Here is a 21,552-nt window from a genome sequence, read left to right on the forward strand (position 1 = left end):
TTGCTTACCACATCAGGAGCTGCTTCAGATCTCCTGCAGAACAAGCGGACAATTAATTGAATTAGCACACTTTTTTTTTTTCTCGTAGAACAAAAAAATAAATTATTACACATTGTATTATGAATACCTAAACAATAGATATAGATAATAGATTACAAATAGTTAGATACATAATAGATACAATCAGATAAAATTAGATAAAACACTAATAAACATGGATATTTTGTCAGAATTTTTCTTGTCTGAACCAAGTACAAGTAAAATTCTAAGCAAGCAGTTGCAATATATTTATATCAGTGAGAGTATTTTTTCAGTAATTGATTTATTGACTACTATGCTGAAACAGAATTGAACTTTTGAACCATGGTGATGGTTCCATTATATTATAATGGAACCATCACCGTGGTTCAAAAGTATAACATGTTCTGGCTTTGAGAGGGAACCATATCACATAGGGCACATTGGCGGAGAACACGACACTGGCATCAGTATCTCATATCCCTACAGGCCACAATAAACGGCGTCATAGTCAAAATCCGAAATAATCCCAAATCCTACCTTGCTGGCACTGCTGGCGTTCATCTAACGAGGGGATTTGAATTCCAAATTGCAACCCTATCTTCACATAGTCCATAGGGACATGGAGCATTGCCACGATGAACCTTGACATGTAAGTCAGAGCCATGTCCACCAGGCCAGTCAGGGCGGACATCAGGGACCCGGACATGGGGATGTGGGACAATGTAGTCATGAACAATTCCTGAAACCCGCCCCGCCCCTCTGCCGCCGCCACCTCCTCTATCCCAAAGTAGGACCTCAGGACGCTGCCCGACTCCAAGGATCCAAATGCGGCGTTGAGCGTATCGACGCATGTCTGGGATCTCAGCGAGGAGAGAAAGGTAAGTAGAGGTTTAGCCAGTTCCAGCGACACCGTCTTTGTTAGTTCCGCTTCCAGGCCACAGTCCTGTCTCCCGGACAGGATGCAAACCAGCATCTTGGGAAGGTTCTCTGTGAATCCTTCGCCCAGTAAGGGCCTGTAGAGCGCATAGAGGCTAGTCAGAGTGCTGTAATAGGCGTTCAGGTCCAGTCTGCCCAGGGCGGAGAGGACCCCAGCATGGGATGTGGCCCCCTCTACGGACTCTTTTGGTTTTGGGGATGTGAGGCTTTTCGCACTCTCGTCTTTTTTGTTTTCTTTGGACAGTGAGTGGATTTGATGGATGACTCTGTGAATGTCTTCTTGCACATCAGTTCTCTGTATGACGTGGATTTGGGAGGAAACCTGCATCATGTCACACACGGAGCCTGTTGCATGGACGAGATGCATGATATTAAACTCTGCAGTGACTCTGGTCAATTTGATTTTGAACGCTTCAATATGTGTCGCCTTGTCATTTTTTTTAAAATTAAATTTGTAATAATAATTTTTTAAATTACTTTTTTTTTTAAGTGTTTAACTCACTTACAGTATTTAATGACCTGCTCTATAAACATGCTATGTATGAGTTATATAGCACAGGGGTCAGAAGTGAAGAAAAAAAAAAGTAATTTACTATAATAAACTTCAGTGTGCTATCTGAAAGTATACATAGTATGTTTACCACTAAATTTGATGTTTTCACACCTAATATATAAAGTTGTGAAAACCAATTCAATTGTATTTAGTGTCTTAGTTGTACTCAAGGTGATTAAATATATTAACAATATATTTCTGGTGACCAAAACCACACGATTAACCAGCTTACTGAAGTACATCCTAAATAAGGTCATTTTCTCACTAGACCTTTTGTTTGTGTATAAAATGTGAAAGTGAGGATACAGTCCTTCCACTAAACGTGCAGCATGTAAATGACTAACGCATTGCTTTGAATGAGAACAGAGAAGCAAAATAAGAACTACCAAAAAAAAAAAAGACACTTCAAGTACACCGGACAAAAAAAAGTAACACCCTTTATATTACTTTGAGTATGGAAAAATATACTTCTTTTTTCTCTCCTGGGTGGAAAGACAAGAATGAATATACATATCTACACTTTATTCATCGCAAAAACCTGAAAGTGCATCTTCACGGGCCCTGGGGAGGGCCGCACCCGGCGCTCTATCAAACAGGAAAAAACGTGCAAGAGTGAAAGAGTAAGAACGGCCACTTACCAAAGAGGAGCCACACAACACAGGCACTTGACGTCGGCCACATTTTCTCCAGGCTGCGGCTCTAGAAGCGGCCAAAGCCCCACTCACACCACCCCAAGCGCAACCGACGACGCTTCACACCCGCTTGACTGACGCGAATTGAACCATTTCTCAGTGATGCGTTTCAGGTCCCGCGCAAACGACGACTTCTGTCCCATCAGGGCGACGACGAGTGCTGCGTTGACGTGCGCTGCGTGCGTCGGAAACTCTAGACCCGCCCCACAGGAAAGTCTAATTAAGGCCGACGGTGAGAAGTAGGTGCGAAGTGAGGGCCGAGGGCCCAGGACCCGCCGAACGGATTTCACCGACAAGCACGACCGTTAGTGGTGAAATATTAACCGGCAGTGTTGATTAACCTCTCTGAAACCGGAGCCGCGTCACTGGAGACTCCCGAGAGGATGGGAGGGTGAGTTCAGTAACATATGGTGATGCTGACCCCCTCACACACGAACAGAAAAAAACAAAAACACCTTTTACTTGGAAAAAAAAACGGCACCTGTAGCGAAAAACATGGGGATATATCGGTATTCAAAGCATTATATCTAATAGATCTATTCCAATTTCCCCTGATATTTAATCGAAATAGCTCATTTCAGTTATACCTGCATTTGGCCTGCTAAAGAGTGAAATTCCCATTGGTGTGACGCGTCGGAAACATCTATAAACAAAAGCTTTAAAATACTTGTTAATATTATTCGCACAATTTTGAAAGGGGTTCGCTTTTAATTCTTATTTCTTAAAGGAAACCGGCACGAAAACCATTCTCTCTATACTGGATCGCTTGAAAAGATTCTGATGCCAGTCACTCTGGTTGACTGAAAAGGAGACAATTACATTTTCCAAAAAGCACTGAAGAACATTTTGGGGACGAAACAGGCGTCCTGAGGTGTGACACCCTTCTTGTTGAGAAAAACTGGCTTTTATTTCGACAGTCGTGGTATCCGAGAACACAATTAAGCAAATCAGAAATGACGGATTGTACCGTTAATAATGTAAAGCGGCAACTCCAGGATGATTGGTTAGCAGTTAATTTTTATTAAAATGGGACGGCTTTACAGTTTGTACATCCCACCCCCATTGTCATTAATTTACAAAGCAACAAACAAGTATAAATACTGTATATACATACAATTTATAAATTACAGTGAAATGTTTCCACATGAAGATGAGCAGTTCTTAAGGGAATTTCTGTTCAGAAAGATGCGTTTGCTACGTTCACATGAAAAAAAACCCCATTCTTTGTGCATTTCCTCCGAATTTCAATCAGGGTCGAGATCCAACGATCCCATCTTGCGTCTCCCTTCCTCGAAAAACATCCGGAAATGATGCCAGTTCTTCATAGAAATGGATGTTTTGTAGAAGCGGGCGTCAACAGCAAAGGCACCACAGAAAATATAAGACATAAAAAGAGTGAGTCTAACTTAAGACATTTGCAGGAGAAATCATACGTTAACATGGATGATCACATGGGTTCACTTGGGAGAAGCTTGCTTTGAGCATACTCAGTGATATTTGTTTTGACACTGTGGACTGTGAAAGCGAGAGGCAGGGGCTGGAGAACACCTTAGTGTGTAAGCGGTTGAGAACTAACATTATTTTCTCCCCATTATTTTCTCCTGCCAGACAATTAAATACAAAATAAAATTGCGTGAATGGACCAGAAGGTAATATTACCTTCAGCACATGACCCCCTTTTCAGACAGTGACCGAGTTGATAATTAAGTCCTGGAAGGATTATCTGACCCCACAGCCATTATTCAACTGCAGTTAAGTTTGTTTTCCATCAAATAGGGCTGCAGATAATCCTCTATAATGCCCATTCAGCTTTGTATGCTTTATTATTTTTAATATTCAAATATATTCAAAATTGTAGCGCTCAAATTTAGTACCGGGGGTTTACGCAGCTCCAATGAGAGCAAGTGTTTTCATGGTCTGGTGGAAAATGCCCGGCACGGTCCGAGAGCTGGTGGTTGGGATTTCGTCTGTGATGGTAGGGTTTATTTCCCACTTTCATCACCACATCTGTGGAACTACTGGACATTCTGGTCAAAGGCGCACTCTCCCTTGTACACAGTGAAACGCCGGAGAGGGCGATGTGCTGACGCCGTGGACTTCGCACACACTTCAACAAACTGGATGAATTTACATTAAACTTCATTGCTCATCACATGTGAATTGATTTGCTAGTGTTAGCCAAGTAAATTATAATCAGTTATTTACTTATTAAAAAAATAGACAACCGAAGGGCAATTTCAGCATTCGAATAGCGATATTTTTTTAATAATTGAATTTCGTCCCTGCAGCGCTACTGTCGATAGCATTTTGCCTTCACAGCAGGATAAATTGACCTTTTTAGAACCAATATTAACCAACATCTCAGCTTCACCGTGAAACTTGGTAGGAAGTTTAGCAGCTGTGAGTTATGCTTATGGACCAGGCAGATCAAGGAGCATCTTCAGCTAACAGTCCCACACCGACAAAAGCGTCCAAACCGCTCACAGAAATATGAACGACAACACTAACGTGTAGGTCTGTTAATTAGCGCTGTCTGACTTTAATTCTTTCTAGGGCAGCATAGTGGAGTGGCAGTGAAGGTGTGAGGGGAACAAATAGCTGCGACAAAGACCTGGTAGATGCCTTTGATGAGCGATTCCTACATTGTGAATAATATTCTATCCTTTTACCCCTTCAATTTTCATCAAGCTCAATGATAAGGCTAAAACAAGATGTATCCATTCTTAGTAAGAGATATGGAAGAAGCGCATAATTATTTTTCTGCTGTGCTTTGCTGCAATAACATTTAAACAGAGGTGGACAATCCGGCTTCAGAATGTAGAATTCCACTCTTGAGCTTTTGAGTCAACTGTGCAGATTTGCCATCCAGAGGCAACCCAGAGAGCAACGGATGAGCAGAATCAGCTGGATCAGTGTGTGGAGAAAGCAAAAACACGACAGCACTTATACTTTCTGAACCCAGAATCTTCCACCTCTGCATTCAAAAACAAAAGATCTCATCATCATCAAGGTTCCAGACATCTGAAGAGATGTAAAGACATTTGTTTTGAGTCCAGCGAAAATAGAGCCATTGGCTTTTGAGTTTTGCTGCTTTTTGCAGAGAAGAGCCTGACTTTTCTGGGTTTGTTAAAAACACTCATTGTGCGGTGTAACCACAATACAAATTCCACCTTTGACATTTTTTGTTCTTCATTTTTGGAGAGTCGTCATTCCCGCTTTGCTGCTCATAACTCACACTAACGCATAGACAGGTTCCCATCGAGCTAGAAATCTGGATTTTGTAGTATTATTAGGCACAAGAATAAATCTCATACAAATAAATCCTCACTGATGTTATCATGTGTCTATTGAGTATAAATGTGCAATAGTTACACAGGCCAGCACGTCAATGAATATGAAAAAAAAAGAAAGACGCTTGTATAAAGTTGTGTAGTGTGGTGGGAAGTTTCACGGGTCGGAGCCCTTTGGAGAGACCGAGAAAGAGCTATGATGCCATTGTTCCTGCAGTTCACATAAATCTATATCCATCCATCCAACTGTCATCGGAACAAAAATGAAGTGAGCATTGGATTCATAAGGAGCAGCCCGGGCGGTGAACTCACATGGACCTCATCCAGCAGTTGGGACCGTTTTCGATTTGATTTTGTCATCTCTCCGGTGTAAATTCACTGTTTTGTTTGTTGTTTCTTAGGAAAAGAGCGTATTATCGGCACTAAAATAAATAGCTTCCATCGTCCATTTCTCTCCTGCCTGCTTCGCTTGCGTGACTCAGTAGCCTCTGTCGCTGATTCGACTCATCAGGATAAGGGAGTTCTGTGCTTTTTGTCACCCCTGTTAATCGTTGGCCATCTTTCCAGCTCCACTTGTTCCCACTGTTTGGTGCCCTCTCGTGGCAGGCACGTTCCTACGTGTGGTTGGTGTTATTTGTCAAGGCTGTACTGGCGGGCGGGTCCCTGACTCTCTGTGCGGCACAGTGCGTGTGGACGGGGACACCTCCTGGGAGACAGACCACATTGGGCTCGCTGAAGGTGTTGTGGCACAGGTGGCAGCCCTTCTTCTCCGACACCAAGATCGGCTTCTTCCGCTCCTTCAACTGCCAAAATGGAAAATATAGATATCTTTTTTTAGTTATACAGGCATTGAGCGGCAGTAAACAGCACCGGACAATAGCCATTAAACGGTATCAAGTTCTCAAAAAAGTCATTCTTTGAGAACTTGAAGAATGACTCATATCATTGTTTACTTGAGTCAAACATGGTGTGTTTGTCTAACTGAGGGGAACCTCAGTTAAGAACAGAACCTGGGCTGTGGAGCGTGTTCCTACAACGCAGGTACAGACGGCAGACCTGCCAACCTTGGAAAAACATTTTGAGTACCAAAATAGTATAACAGGGAGTCTCCACGGGCTTTGAGTTTCTGCAACCAAATGACTCCATCAGTTATTCACACCGTAGCAGTCTCGCAACAAGGCTAGTCACATCGTACGTGAGCAACTACAGCTAACTATATACAGTATACAAATTAATCTCATTAGGATATACCCCTTAAAATACATCATCTCGTAAAGTTACCGAACATGTAACTAGAGATGCACCAATTGCAATTTTCTTGGCCAATGTCTGACCTGCAGATTCCGATCTGCTGTACGTTAATGACAAATACATCATGTTATCTGATCACATTCACGTGATAGGACAGCTGCACATACGGACTATCGCTGCAATTTTCAGTTACCACAATAGTGAGATTGCTGATTTTTGTGTTCATTATTGACTATGTAACCATAATACAACATGAAACTGTCCTTGAGTTCCAATAACATAAAACATAACATGGAACGGTCACTGAGTTCCAATAAAATACAACATGGGACTGTCACCAATTTTCAGTATAATTCAACCTGTAACTCTGACTGAGTTTTAGTAGGACACAACATATAACTTAACTAAACTTCAAATGAAAGTCTCTTTCACTTTTAAGTTCAAATGTAGCTTTCTATTATATTTATATGGTACTTGCCAGTCCAAAATAAATTGCATTCTTTACAAAATAATTAAAAATAAAACAAATCCAACACATCCAACTCTTCTCAGTCTCGTTCACTGGAAGTCCTCCTTCGTTCAACGTGCATTAAACCAACTGAATCAAATGGAACGACTTGTTTTACTGACTGAGTAGATATGCAGTCTGCACAATGTCGGAATATTGTCAGGCGATAAATAAATAATTGATCTCATCTTCTTTGTTTACCTCGAAGTACCTCCAACAACGAACATTTTCTTTAGTTCGCTCTTTTTGGGGCGTAAACTACACTACATTCGTATCGGTTTTGAGTACCGGAACATTTTTACTAGTATAGTACCTGAGCGCAGTATCGGGCGTGTAAATTTGACCGGCACAGAATCTGAAAATATATCTGACACTGATCGTCTGATCAAGAGTCATGGCCGATCAAGCTGAAAACCGGCTGCTGCTTCTCAGATAAATATATATATATTTTTTTGCATATTTTCAGCTGGCTTTTCATACCTGCGTATTTTGACCAAGAATTACATGGTTGGTACCCAAAATGGGTGCAGGTTAGCAGGTCTGAGAGAGGTACAAATATTGACAACCAGATAAATTGATGAAGTGATGCACCAGGTGAAATCAAGGCTCAGTAACGTTATTGTATTGCTGACCGTGAAAAATTAGGATAGTACTGGAATCAATAGAGCTACACAGTACATTCGGAAAATGTTCATACCCCTTCACTTTATCCACAAAATCTGTGGGACCTAATGTAGGCAGGTGTGTACCTTTCCAAATTATGTCCAATCAATTGAATTTACCACAAGTGGACTCCTGTCAAGTTGTAGAAACATTTCAAGTATGATCAATGGATATAGGATGCACCTCAGCGCAACTGCAAGTGTCATACAAAAGGGTCTGAATACTTGTGTAAGTGTGATATTTCAGTTTGTTATTTTTAAAACATAAAATTCTTAAAAAAAAAAGTTTTGCTTTGTCATTGTGGGGTACTGAATACTGGTACTGTAGACTGATGCGGATAACATACATAACAAAATGTGGAAAAAGTGAAGGGGTCTGAAATCTTTCCGAATGCACTCTGTATGAAGCATTAACAGTTATATGATTTTGATCATATCATACTTGGCGGTTGAATGGTGCTCACCCTGTCGTGCAGCAGCTGAAGGTTCTCGGAGCGGGACAGCCCCAGGGCCAGCCTGGAGGTGCGGCAGGCGTGCATGCTGGCCCTGACGGCGCATCCCAGGAACGGCCGTAGCAGTTGCAGGGACCATCCATCGGGGAGCATGCTCAGTACACGAGCTGCATCGAAAACCTCGCCATGCCGATTCAGCAGGTCCACCGCCGCCATCGCCAGATCTTCACCAGCAACATCTTTGTCCATTCCTGGGACAGTCCCAGCTAAATACACCTCCAGGAGGAAGTGGAACAGATGTTGCCTGTAGGCAGAGTCCTTAGAGGAGGAGACCCACATGCAGTAGGCCTCAGCTGAGCTGTAGTTCCTGAGCTGATGCACCAGGATGTGCAGCGCCTTGTCGTGCTCCTCCAGCTTCCCGTGGAGGGTTGCACGCTCCATTAGCAGCTGATCGCAGGTTTCCAGCTTACCTAAACGGAACGGGGAGCGTTTTCAATCTGTGCGGGGATGAGAATTGAGCGGTTCTAGCCGTCTACGAGGCAGGTGGCTCACCTAAAAGAAGCTGTACATGGTACAGGCTGGACTCCCTGAGCAGCGCCTGGAGCTTCTCTCGGGCTGCGGCTGCCTGCTCTTCAGCTGCCGGAGACTGGGAGAGCAGGTACAGCGTCCTCTCCAGGTACAACACAGCCAGATGAGTGTGGAACTGCTCCTTCTGCATCATGAAAAAATTAATACGAAAACCAACTAAGTAAGTTGACAAATTGATCTGATTAAAAAATTTTATTTCCAGATATCATTAAATTCTATTTGTGTGTTGCAATGTCTGGATGAATTAGAAAACTGTAATATAGACACTTTGTTTGAAAGTTATGCAACCATTTTCCAACAATGTCACAAATAATTAATTGAATTATTTATTTTGGGTATTGGACTGAATTTGTTCCGTTAAATACTTTTGTTATACACATCATATGGTATATATTGAAATGTTGGTAGCAATTCTCATTATGTATAAAATGTCAACATAATGAAACCTATTGTAAGCCATTTCATCAATATTGAACCGATTTGTCACCCTTTGTATTGAAATCAAATTGTCAGATCTTGCCCAATACCCAGTCCTATCAGCAACAAACACATTTTTGTACCTGAATCTGTTTCTCCAACACCAGGTATTCCAGATAGAGTAGCCCGGCCTGGCTGTGCTGCTCCAGGTAAGTGAGGACATCGTCGGGTTTCAATTGAGCTGACTGGTCCTTACCAAGGGACCTCTTGGTGAAAATTTGGATGCCTACCTGTAAACACAAGCACAACAAACCATGTTGATAGCGAACCTTTATTGTTTAATGCATTATGTGTCCAAGTTACATTTAAAGGTAGATTGAAGGTGTACGTATAGGCATGGCTTATACAATTCCATGATTGAATTAATTTCGTAGTATTTGTAGGCAGTTTACCTTGGGATCTTTCCTTAAAGCCCAGTCCGCGTACTTCCAGACTAGATCCAGGTTGGAACAGAAGCTCAGGAAGTCCACAATATACTCGTACAGGTCTGGCCTTGTGAAGTCGTGCAGATCTCCATCCACCACCCGTATCCACAACTATATGAAAAGGAGGAGATGGCATTTTATACAATGTGGCATTGGTGTGGTAGCTTAGTTTTTCCATATATGTTATATAGATCACCTGGATGGCTTCCGAATCCTGGCCATTACAATGGTATAGGAGCCCAAGTGCAAAATATCTAAAAGACAGAGGGAGGAAAAATAAGCATTCAGGTTCTAACTAATTTCTATTATGTAACATTCAGGGTACTTAAAAATAGTGGAAAAAAATAAATCCTAAATTGACTTGCAATACCCACTTGTGGTATTTCTCCAGCCAGGGTGCGCTGTCTGCAAGCAGGCAGGCGTTCTCGGAGGCCAGAAGGTCAAGCAGGCTCTCGTGGTCTTGCTCAGCATAGAGCTTTAGCAGCGCCGTGTCCACGTCCTCTCTGTAGCCGTTGGATCCCTCCGTGCCCCGAACCTGAAGAGAGAGCCGTGTGTGTGTACTGTGAGTACTGCACCTGGTCAAATTTTCTCAAACACTCTCTCTTTATCATCTCATTTTCATTTGTCTCTTTCTTGACTGCACTGTTTTTTGCTGCCTTAACGCCTGCATTTCCCTCCGGCGATTAATAAGTCTTATCTTATCTGAAACCAATTTTATATCAGCCAAAATAAATCCCCAAGCACACCAAGTATATTTCACACTTACATATTTTCGAGATATATTCTTTGATTTAACTCGCCAAAAACTCTCCGAACCTGCATTTGATTTTATTCTTTGGCGTTACATAATGAGCCGTAGTACCAAGCGACTGACGTTAAATTTGTTGGTTCCTCCATAATGGACATCAAAATAGAAAATAGTAAGGTTAGAAATGGACTTGAGTAAAAGTACTGAGTGTTGCCAGTAAAAGTCGTTGTTACAGCTGAGATCAACAACAAAAAGTTGTTGTTCCAGCCCTGAACCCTTTACCTCTCCCAGGTAGGTGATGAAGAACTTTTTGCATTGCAGGACTTTCTCTGGGTCCCCCTTCGCCAGGTGGTTGAGGTCGGCAAACTCGTGAAGTGGAGGGTGGCAGCGTGTAAAGGTGGTTGAAGAGGGCAGCAGCAGAGGGTAGAGAGAGATCAGCTCCCGCACGTCCAACTGGCCCTTCCTGAAAATTGAATGGGAGTTTACATTTTTATGACAAGGTTTAATCTCTAGGATTCCGGGCGATTCCCTTTCAGTATATACAGTAGTTTGACCACAATAAGTCACTGAACAAGCTTTCTTTTGACGATAAACACACACACACACACCATTATAGGGTTAAACACACACACACACACACACACACACACACACACACACACACACACACACACACACACACACACACACACACACACACACACACACACACACACACACACACACACACACACACACACACACACGCACGCGCACACACACGTTATTAATAGGGTTCATTCTGACATTATAAAAATAAATTCAAGGAAGCCCATGCCTGTCTTTTTATTTAATATCTATTCATTTTTGTTTGTTTCCTATATGTAGGAAACAATTTTTTTCTTAATACAACTAAGTTAAGGGACTGTGCCGTTCCGTTCCTTCTGCAACAGGGTGACTGCATTTGGCACATTACATTACGTTACGTTCCACACACACACACACACACACACACACACACACACACACACACACACACACACACACACACACACACACACACACACACACACACACACACACACACACACACACACACACACACACACACACAGGTTTTCTGAGGACGAAATTCAAGCACTACACGCACCTCAAGGACCCGGTAAGAACCCGGCATTCATGTATTCCACAGACACCCTGGACCCAGATAGTATTTGGAGTATTCAATCACAGAATGTAAAACACTTAAATAAAGCACAGTAAATGAGAATATAGGTACTCCTCACTTATTGACCTACCTGTTTAATGACCAGACTTACAACCAGCTCTCTTACCAGTCTGTATTGTACGCTGCGTACAATACCACGGTGTCTCAGCGTCAAGCATTTCATTACGCATCACCATTTATATACTATATATACTGTATACACACTATACTGTATATACACACACTATATACACTGTATACATCTCATCACCGTTCTCAGTCTCAGCCTCATTCCCGCAGTCTGTCAGTATTCACTACACTCGTGTTCACAATGGCCACGCCCCCTTACCGTGAAATAACACGGGTCCTCGCTTATCAACCAATTCACTTAAGGACCTGGTCCTAGGAACGGAACTCGGTCATTAAGTGAGGAGTACCTCTACCACAATTTCAACCTCTTACCTGAAGTGCTCTTTAGCTTCAAGGAACCGGAGTTGGCCAAACTGTATGAAGCCAGCTTGCTGTAGGATTCTTTTGCGCAATATCTGTATTGGGTTGAGGTAAGAAATAAGAACATGCTTCAACTAAGTCATCCCATGTCCTATAGTCCACAACAACAACAACAAAAAAACCCAATACAATTACAAACAGAAAATGTCGCAAATCATGGTCCCTAATCAATGCTTGACCAGTATGACCAAAAGTGTGGAGGCATGTTTCTCTCTCATAATGCTACTGCATTCTAAATATTCATCAATATTACTATATGCTACCTGGAACTTGTCTTTGGGAATGTTTCTTTGGGCTCCCTCTGTGAGGGTGAGGGCCTCCTCGACTCTGTGGCTGGCCAGCAGGTCCTGGATCTGTCGCTCCAGGGGCAGAGGTACCAGGATGTACACTGCCTTGGTGGAGGCCAGGACCACCTTACCTAGAAGATACATGGACCGCTCTGGAAAACCATCCATCTCTAGTAGCCACAGATTTACAGAACTACTCCTTGACCACCTGTATGGGAAGCCTGGCCTTTGTGGGATCATTCCACAAACATATAGGTGGACATCACTTGTTGCATCCCATACTAAAATACGGTTATATTTACGCATCACCACCTTCCCAACCCTCACTGTTTTCCTATTGGAAAGTGTGGATGTGAGCTCAGGATGTTACTAATAAAAAAAAAAAATTGGTGGCCTTGAAGATTATTTTATGGGTCATCCAAAGACAAATCAAAAATTTGAAATGTAGAAAGATGGAGGAAAAAATATGGTAAAAAAAAAAATCTGTCTGAATTTGCTGTCCAAGACTGTCCAATAATAATTTAGCCAGCAGAGGGCACAGTCGCCACAACACCCAAAACACAACAAGCTCATTCAGCTCCGTTGGGGAAAGAGTAAATTGAAGTAATTAAAATAAAATAATAAAAACATAACAGCCTTAATGAGGGCAAGTCTTCTATTAATTTCCTATTAAAGAGGGTAGTATTGAACCAGAAATAATCAGTTGGGTAACTTATAGCCATTGCATACGGCAGGTAATTCTCATTAAATTATACACTTGGCTATAATTGTATTATAAAGCACAATGTGCATATTTCATAGACGTTTAATGCCTAAAGTCAGCCTGACGGGCACAGATCGAGGGTTTGGGAGGAAACCGGCAATAACATTAATAGCAAAGGTTTTAAAATGATGTATCAAATATGGGTTGGCTCTGCACGTACAGTACCTTCAAAGTCCTGCAGGATGTGTCCGTCCCTGAAGGAGAGGGTCTGCTTCAACTGCTGATCCAGCATGCTGTGGACGGTGATGAAGCCCTCGTCCAGAGCCACCACATAGGGGAAGCACACAGCCGCGCCGATCACGCTCTCCGACCAGTTGACGGGAGCCCGCTGGGATGCGCCTTCGGCATTGGCAAACATCCCTGAAAGGGTACACGCGGAGAGTGTTAGGACAGGAGGGTAAGGAGAAGATTGTGATGGAAAAGAATGTTGGAGTGACAAATGTTGGAATGATAGACAATCTTAATAATAGCTTTGGGATTCAAAGTGCCATTTCTTCATGAGACTAATTTTCGCAGGACAAAGATCAGGCCTCATCTTAGACTCAAGCACACATTTAATTAGGACTAACTGAAACTGCCTTTCTCAGTCATGGTTAAAAATAGTCTCAGACTTGAACTAGTCTTGGTTTAAAAAAAAATTATAATAATGTGATTTCCAGAAGGAAGATTGGAGCTCATCTCATCTCGTCTAAATGGAGGCTTAAATTAAACCAGAGGCAGGTTTATCTTTGGATTAATGGATGTGGGCCTCCAAATTGACCTTGACAATAGAGAATCAGAATCAGAAATACTTTAATAAACCCAGGGGGAAATTACTTGAAAGAGAAAATGGATTATCTGGACTAAGACCACCACCAAGACCAGACAGAAGGAGCTGACTAGTCCTTCATTACCTTTGTCTAGGACTTCTTAGTCTAGAACTAGTTCTCTAATCATTTTAAATTAAGCCCGGCTCAGAAAACGCATTTAATTTAATTCTGAATTAAATGCATTTTCTGAGATGTGGGAATTTAATTCAGAATTGAATTAAGTCGGATTAGCTTAAGCCTGTTCTAGATGATACCCTGTCCGTGAAACCACCAAATACATCATCCACATCACTCTTTGTTATTAAAGGTGTACTGGGGTAAACAAGATTAAAAGCGGTCTTTGATGAAATGCAAGGTTTAGTCAAAACGAATCTACATGTTGGGTGAGCAAGCACAAAAAACACACTTGTGAAGATACAAAGACCAAGACGCAGAGATAAATAAGTCAGGTTGAAGTCCAAATCATCCTAGTCGAATCTCAGCCAAAAAGTTCAGCGGCCCAAGCTGTGGGGTCACTCACCGAGGCCCCCCGGAGCGGCCAGCAGAAACTCTTCCCTGCCGATCCTCTTAACGATGGGCCTTCTCTCCTCGCTGTTGTACGGGAACAGATCTTGGGCGGCCCCTGTGGCGTAGTTAAGGATCATGTACTGCGTGGCCAGGGCCAGGCAGAGGAAGTAACCGTCAAGGCTGACGGCGCACGGCTGCTCGGGCGTGGTCAACTCCTTGACCAGCTGAACCCTGTCCTCATACACCATGTAGATCTGCACCGTCCGCCGCTTGGCCGAAACAACGCCGATCTCCACGCAGAAGGGGTCGCCGCTCACCGGGTTCTCATTCACGCAGAACGCTGCCACGCCTTTGATCTTGGCGCCGCCGCCCGCCACCGAGGAAACCGTCTCCAGGGTGGCCATATCGACCAGGAACACCATGGCGTCGCAGAGGACAATGAGGCGATCCAGGGCCGAGGCCGCCCGGAGCTCGGCAACGGCCTTCTTCAGGCCCAGGTATTTGTGCGAGAGCTTCCGAGCCGTGAAGGTGATTGGGCCCTTCTGGGCGGGGAGCTCGTCCAGGAGGAAGTGGTGGATGAAGCAGTCGTTGGTGCCCACATACAGGTTTTTGCCGCAGCATTCTATGCACTCAATGTTGATGCGAGCCTTGTCGCCCATCAGCAGGTCTCGCTCCACTGCGGGGACAAGCTCAAAAGCCTTCACACTCATCTCCACCAAGGCATCTACACTGAAAGGCAGCAAAACATACAGACATCAACAAGAGATCTTCAACTGTAGACCAAAAAAATACACCACGTCAATATTGGATCTGACTTGTACTGATGGCTTTCTTCACGTTGGGTTTGAGTCCCAACGATCAAAGGGATCTGAAGTGTGTTGGTCTGTTATGAATTGATCTGTGATTTTATTATGTTTATTTATCAGGTTGTTGTTGTTTTTTTTTTTACTTTAGATTTCCGTGCTTTCATTCTTCTTTGCTTCTATTATATATTTTATGCTTCGTGTTAAGCACTCTGAATTGGCCTTGTGTACGAAATGTGTTATACAATTAAACTTGCCTTGCCAACTGTTCACCCTGTGACATAGGCCGAATATTAATACCATCCTGAGATACTTTGTTATGGTGTAAATTGTCTATTTGGGGAAAGCTACCCACTCTTATCTCCAGAGCATTTTGCTCCCAAATGCTCACATTTGAAGTATTACTTCCATTAGCATTAGCTAGGCTACAATGACTGCTAAAAGCTACCGACGGTCAGCGGTCTGTTCAACAACTAAACGCTTGTCATCTTGAGACTTGCATAACTCGTCGCACCCGTTCACCTGCTGATAATAACAACAATGACGATTATAACAATAATAATCGCAGGCGCACAGATAATGCACAGTTAGCTGCCTCGGAAATAAGCTAGCGAGCTAACACTAGCACCGCCTGCCGCTCGGGCTACCAGGGGCTATCGGCTGTCACTGGGAAAATGAAGCGCTTCAGCACGTTACCCCGAGCTGCAGGTGGAGTATCTGACGACGAAATGCCAAGTTTGACGACCCGCCCAGCCTCCCTTCCCCCGTAAGCCCAGCGGACTCCGGCTTGAACTCCCGCTGGCCGCAGGTGAATTGAGGGTGCGTTTCAGCAGCGTTGTGTTGCGTTCTGTTTCACGTCGGTACTCGGAGAACTCTGCGTTCCTCCTCGAAAAAGTGCAAAGGGGCGGCCATTCGGGTCACGAATTCGGGGCAGATCGCGACGACCCGAGTTGACCGAGATAACACACCTGACATTATAATCGGCACCGTAGCGGTACACACCGTTAAACGGCGATCACAGTTCCATTTGCATGTTTGTGTTTTTTTGTTGTTGTTTCTTTTCCGATAAAAACCTCTACCTTCGATCTTAACGACACGGACGTTTTGGATGACGACCGTAGACTTCGCAAGTTTCCTCATCAAACACAAATGTACTCTGGGCTCCATGTTTTCCCGAACAAAAGGGATGTAGCAAATTTTCCCTCGAAAGTGGGAACGTCGCTCGGAATTGCCGATTTCCGAGTGGTCCTGCAATGCAGCACTAGCTATCAGTCGTGGCTAAGTCATGTCTCAAAACGAAATAGTCTGAAGAGTGGTGACCACCTGCCAATTAAAACCTTCTTTTAATGCATAATCAGTTTATGTATTCAAACTTTAAAATTGGTTTGCACGACAATGACTTATCTACAATTCAAAACGGGAACGATCGTTGAACACAACTCTGGTGCCTTGGCTGCGTTCCATTGGAACTCGGAAATCTGTATTGTGTATGTAACGTCACACCACAGCCCTAGAGTAGTTGAGATCGAAGCGACACTCGTTTTTCTAACTTGAAAGCCACGCGAATGGAACTGTGTTTACAGCTAACCGGCATGCATGCGTGTTGCTGTAACACGGGTCTGTTGTCTCTGTCGGGGCCAGAGCGATCGGCCCCGAGGTTCCGGCCGTTCCTTTAAAGTTAAGAGTTTGCCCGGCGGGAGGTGGAGTTTTAAGAGTTCCGAAGTCAACGGAACGCAGCATTTTCACCCAGGATGCACCTGTCCAACGGAACGAGAAAAGCCATTTTGTTATGCTAGGTAGCAATGTGGCTAAAGCCGCTGTGGATGTAGGTCTGCGGCACGATGTTTTGCACTGCGGTGCTTTTATTTTGTATGCGTTTACATGGTAAAGTAAAAAAAATATACTCTCCAATGGTTGTCCATGTTCTAGAAGGGAGCGGAGTGATGAAGCTCTGACTTTCAAGCGCCACACAGAGGGGGAACTTCCAGCTAGCGGCAACTACCGTTATAGGTAACAGCGTATAGTTAGCACGGCTAGCTAACAGTTCGCTGTTCACTAAACTACTCAACTAGTCGCTTGCAAACTCGTTGGGTTTTCTGCTTCAATGGAGCACAACACCAACGGCGTGGCGAGGACATCTGCCGTGGCCTCGACCAAAACTGGCGCTTCCAAGAAATTAGTTATAAAGAATTTCAAAGGTAAGACCTCACAACCAGTGCGTCTAAACGTCACCTGCCTCTTCCCCAACTGGTCTACCCCACATTCACCGACCTGCCTCTTACCCAACGGATCCATGTTATTGTTACTGGTACTCACATTATTACCATTATCACCATTAGTTCTGTCATCCTTATTATGATTGTTATTGTCACTACTGTCATCAGGACTGCTGTTGTTACTGTAATGCTGTAGTTTGGACTTACTTTAGCTTAAATTCGCCCATGAGCCCTTCGGCTCACGAGTAAACATAGTCAGCTGATCAAGCGTTTCTCCCTGTCAACTTTTGTTTATAATGTGTCAATATGTATGATCTCATTTAACTTTTATCTCTTCATCTGTATCACTGTTTTACCTGCTGTAACCCCCCCACATGTATAGTTTTCATTTGCGAGTTTACATTAAGGCCTACTAACACGCATCTTGCACCAAATCTTTGCATGGTTGACCTGTAAAACAGATAGACCGAAACTGTCGGAGAACTACACCGAAGATACATGGCTGAAGCTCCAAGACGCTGTGGGTGCCATTCAGAATAGCACATCTATCAAGTACAACCTGGAGGAGCTCTACCAGGTAGGCTGATGTTTGGCTCCAGGGTATGTCTGTGATCCTCAAAAATCTCGAGGTATTCCTCACGGCGGCGTCAGGGTACCCCTGCAGGTCTGAGGCACACATCCAGCGGGGTCCAGTAGATATCAAACTAGACTGAAGGTTGAGAATGATATATGATATGACGACCTCAGTCACGATCCTGACATTTTAGTTGACAATTCATTGTTATTGTCTTTTTTCGTTAGTTTTGTGCCACACCCACTGTAATACCGGCATTAAATAAAACTTGTAAATTCTACATGACTGCCTGTTGCATAAGAGCCATGTATCGGTCTTGAAGATTGTAACATAACATTTTGGTTGAGGGTTCATTTTCCTCAACCCAACTGATGTAAACTTGTCTAATTCACATTCTATTTAATGCCACATTTCTAACACAGGTTCAAAAATCCCCTGGGGTTTGGATGGAACCGTACAATTGTGGAATCGAACAATTTTACAATAAGGCTCCGATCTGCCCAAATAATTGGGATCGGGCGATTATGTAATAACTGTAATGTGTGTGTGTGCACCGATCAGCCACAACATTAAAACCACCGCTAATAGCCACCAATATTGTGTAGCTCCACCTCGTGCCGTCAAAACAGCTCCGACCCGTCGAGGTGTGGACTCCACAAGACCTCTTAAGGTGTCCTGTGGTATCTGGCAACACTATGTAACTTTTTTTACCTTAAAATAACAATAGCTTCAAAATCATTTTGGTGGTTCACAGATTTGTAATATGGGGTATTGCACCTCTTTCATTCCCACTCACTCTCTGAACCCCTGTTCTTGCACTTTGTAACATCTGTGTTCAGGTACGAAACTGCAGGGAAAGTGCGATACACTTTACGTTACTATGTCACTAGCTTGATGTTTGGCTCCGGTAATTACTGTTTTGTTTTTTTTGCCTGGTAAAATTTATTAAAAAATAAACTATAAATTAAAAGCTTGCCAGTCAAAAGCAAAGGTAATAATGCTCACACAAAACGTAGCCGCTCCACCACCCTGACGGCCTGGGCCTGCCATTGGTGCGCTGGGCCCTCGCACCTCAACCAGTGCGTTCTGACCCTCACTTTCATTGCACCACAGGGTTTGTTTCACTCTCTGACTCACACTTGCAAGCCAATCTGCCAGGCTGAGCACATCTTGTGCCTACACTGGTAGTAGGGGGCGATCCCCACGCCCTCTCTCCCATTGCTTCCAGGGTTCCGGGGGATTTGGGAGAGAAAGGCTCCAGGGGAGCAGGGATTATATTTGTACAATGGACATTATATTTGCCTTTGTAACATAGACTTTTATTGATAAAGTTCACATTTGTCCAGTAAAATAAATACATTTTTGGACACTGGACCGAATTTTACGACAGTAGTGTAAAAGTGCAATTACATTCAAACTGTAGGGCTGCAAAATTCCAGAAGTTACACAATGGTGCTTTAAGTCCTGTAACTTGCGAGGTGGGGCCCCGTTGATCGGGCTTGTTGTTCCAGCACATCCCACAGATGCTCAATCGGATTGGCCGCTAACCCAGGCCATCCACATTATGTAGAAGAAAAGGTGATTCATCAGGCTAGGCCACCTTCTTCCATTGCTCCATGGTCCAGTTCTGACGCTCACGTGCCCACTGTAGGTGCTTTCCGCAGTGGACAGTGGTCAGCATGGGCACTCTGACCGCTCTGCTGCTACACAGCCACATACACAGCAAGCTGCAATGCACAATGTGTTCTGACACCTTTCTATCAAATCCAACATGAACTTTTTCAGCAATTTGTCCTACAGTAGCTCCTCTGCCCCCACAAGACCTAACATTTTGGAGATGCTCTGACCCAGTCGTCCAGCCATCACATCTTGGTCCTTGTCAAAGTCGCTCAGATACTTATGCTTCCCCATTTTTCCTGCTTCCAACACATCAACTTCAAAAACTGACTGTTCCCTTGCTGCCTAATATATGCCACCCCTTGACAGGTGCCATTGGAACGAGATGAGAAATGTTATTCACTTCACCTGTCAGTGGTTTAAATGTTGTTGCTGATCGGTGTATATTGTTTGCCCGGTCCTTGTTGGCCCGGTGGCTTGTACAATGTTGGGAGGGAGACTGCTGCTAACGAAGGGACTATTTTATATTTTTGTATCTTAATGCCATCTAGGTGTGTCATTACCTACAGCCTGGCAGCAGCTATGTGACTCGTAAACAAGCTTAAATCCAAGCCAGCAAAACCCTTACATCATTTGTACAAGTAGTTCTTCCTGCGATCTTCTGTTCTCTGCTCACATTGACCCCTCTCTCTCCTCTCCTCTCCCTGCGATCCTGGAAGGCGGTGGAGAACTTGTGTTCTTACAAGGTCTCCCCCACTCTATACAAGCAGCTGCGGCAGGTCTGCGAAGACCACGTGCAGGCCCAGATCCACCAGTTCAGGGAATATCCTTTTGTTGTTGTTTTTAAATTATTATTATTATTATTATTTATTTATTTATTTATTTATTTTTTATATATGCTATGACATGACTTGATATGAAAATATGTCAAATTATTAACTTGTGATCACAGACCTATGAGAGTAGGATGTTGTTTTGTGTTGTCTTATTGTGAAGTATTAGCTCAGTGGGTGTTTAACCAGATTGTACACTACTGTTTATATTTATGTTCACTGAATACCCTACGCTCTCTCAGGAAGTTCAGGGAAGTCTACATTCCACCAGCTGTACAGTCAGATATGAAATTGTCCTGTGAAAAATCTTGACAATGATTGTATATCTTTCTCTCAGTCATTGTAATAGCATAGTATCACTGAAGTTATCTGTCAGTACAAAATATCATTACGTCTTTGTTTACAGTTTCCACTTAAAAAGCTCAGGCCTTGGTGACCGTCTCAACAGCTCCTTAAATGGAGATGCTGGCCGAGGCAGACTTTTTTTTAGATTCTATTTATTCTAGATTTAGATTTCCTGACACTTCCCAGTCTGTCAATAACAGCGCACTATTTATTTTACACAATGCAACATAGGAGTAAATTTAATTATTATAATTGTCTAAGTGAAGGCTTAAATTGAACCTGGTAGAGGTAGGTTCATCTTTGGGTTAATGGACCTCCAGGTCGACCAGGTTGATATGGACTAAGCAATATGGACTAGTCCTTCATGATCTTAGTCTAGGACTTACTAATCTATAACTAATTCATCTTACTGTAAATTAAGCAACGTCTCAGTAAGGCATTTTCCAATTCTGGATTTATTTGAAGCAGGATTAGCTTAGTCCCGATTTCCCTCATTGTC

General features: G+C 43.3%; 2 protein-coding genes across 2 annotated transcripts; one reads left to right on the plus strand and one right to left on the minus strand.

Annotated features, from left to right (window-relative positions):
* Window positions 1–3,202: 3,202 nt before the first annotated feature.
* tgfbrap1 (transforming growth factor, beta receptor associated protein 1) lies at window positions 3,203–16,261 on the minus strand. The gene is made up of 13 exons (XM_079997109.1): window positions 16,165–16,261; window positions 14,679–15,394; window positions 13,515–13,709; window positions 12,563–12,717; window positions 12,252–12,334; window positions 10,886–11,066; window positions 10,230–10,390; window positions 10,052–10,109; window positions 9,823–9,966; window positions 9,514–9,660; window positions 8,918–9,077; window positions 8,378–8,835; window positions 3,203–6,295 (listed from the first exon to the last, which is right to left on the minus strand). Exons 2-13 carry the CDS (start codon window positions 15,373–15,375, stop codon window positions 6,107–6,109), a joined length of 2,628 nt encoding a protein of 875 aa, XP_079853235.1. The 5' UTR covers window positions 15,376–15,394; window positions 16,165–16,261; the 3' UTR covers window positions 3,203–6,106.
* Window positions 16,262–17,366: 1,105 nt separating this feature from the next.
* LOC307227900 (cullin-4B-like) lies at window positions 17,367–21,054 on the plus strand (the record flags this gene model as incomplete). Its single annotated transcript, XM_079997341.1, has 4 exons — window positions 17,367–17,666; window positions 18,146–18,261; window positions 20,595–20,708; window positions 21,046–21,054. Exons 1-4 carry the CDS (start codon window positions 17,573–17,575, stop codon window positions 21,052–21,054), a joined length of 333 nt encoding a protein of 110 aa, XP_079853467.1. The 5' UTR covers window positions 17,367–17,572.
* Between the last annotated feature and the right edge of the window lie 498 nt (window positions 21,055–21,552).

The sequence above is a fragment of the Zeus faber genome, assembly GCF_960531495.2.
Source record: "Zeus faber genome assembly, chromosome: 3".
Taxonomy (NCBI): domain Eukaryota; kingdom Metazoa; phylum Chordata; class Actinopteri; order Zeiformes; family Zeidae; genus Zeus; species Zeus faber.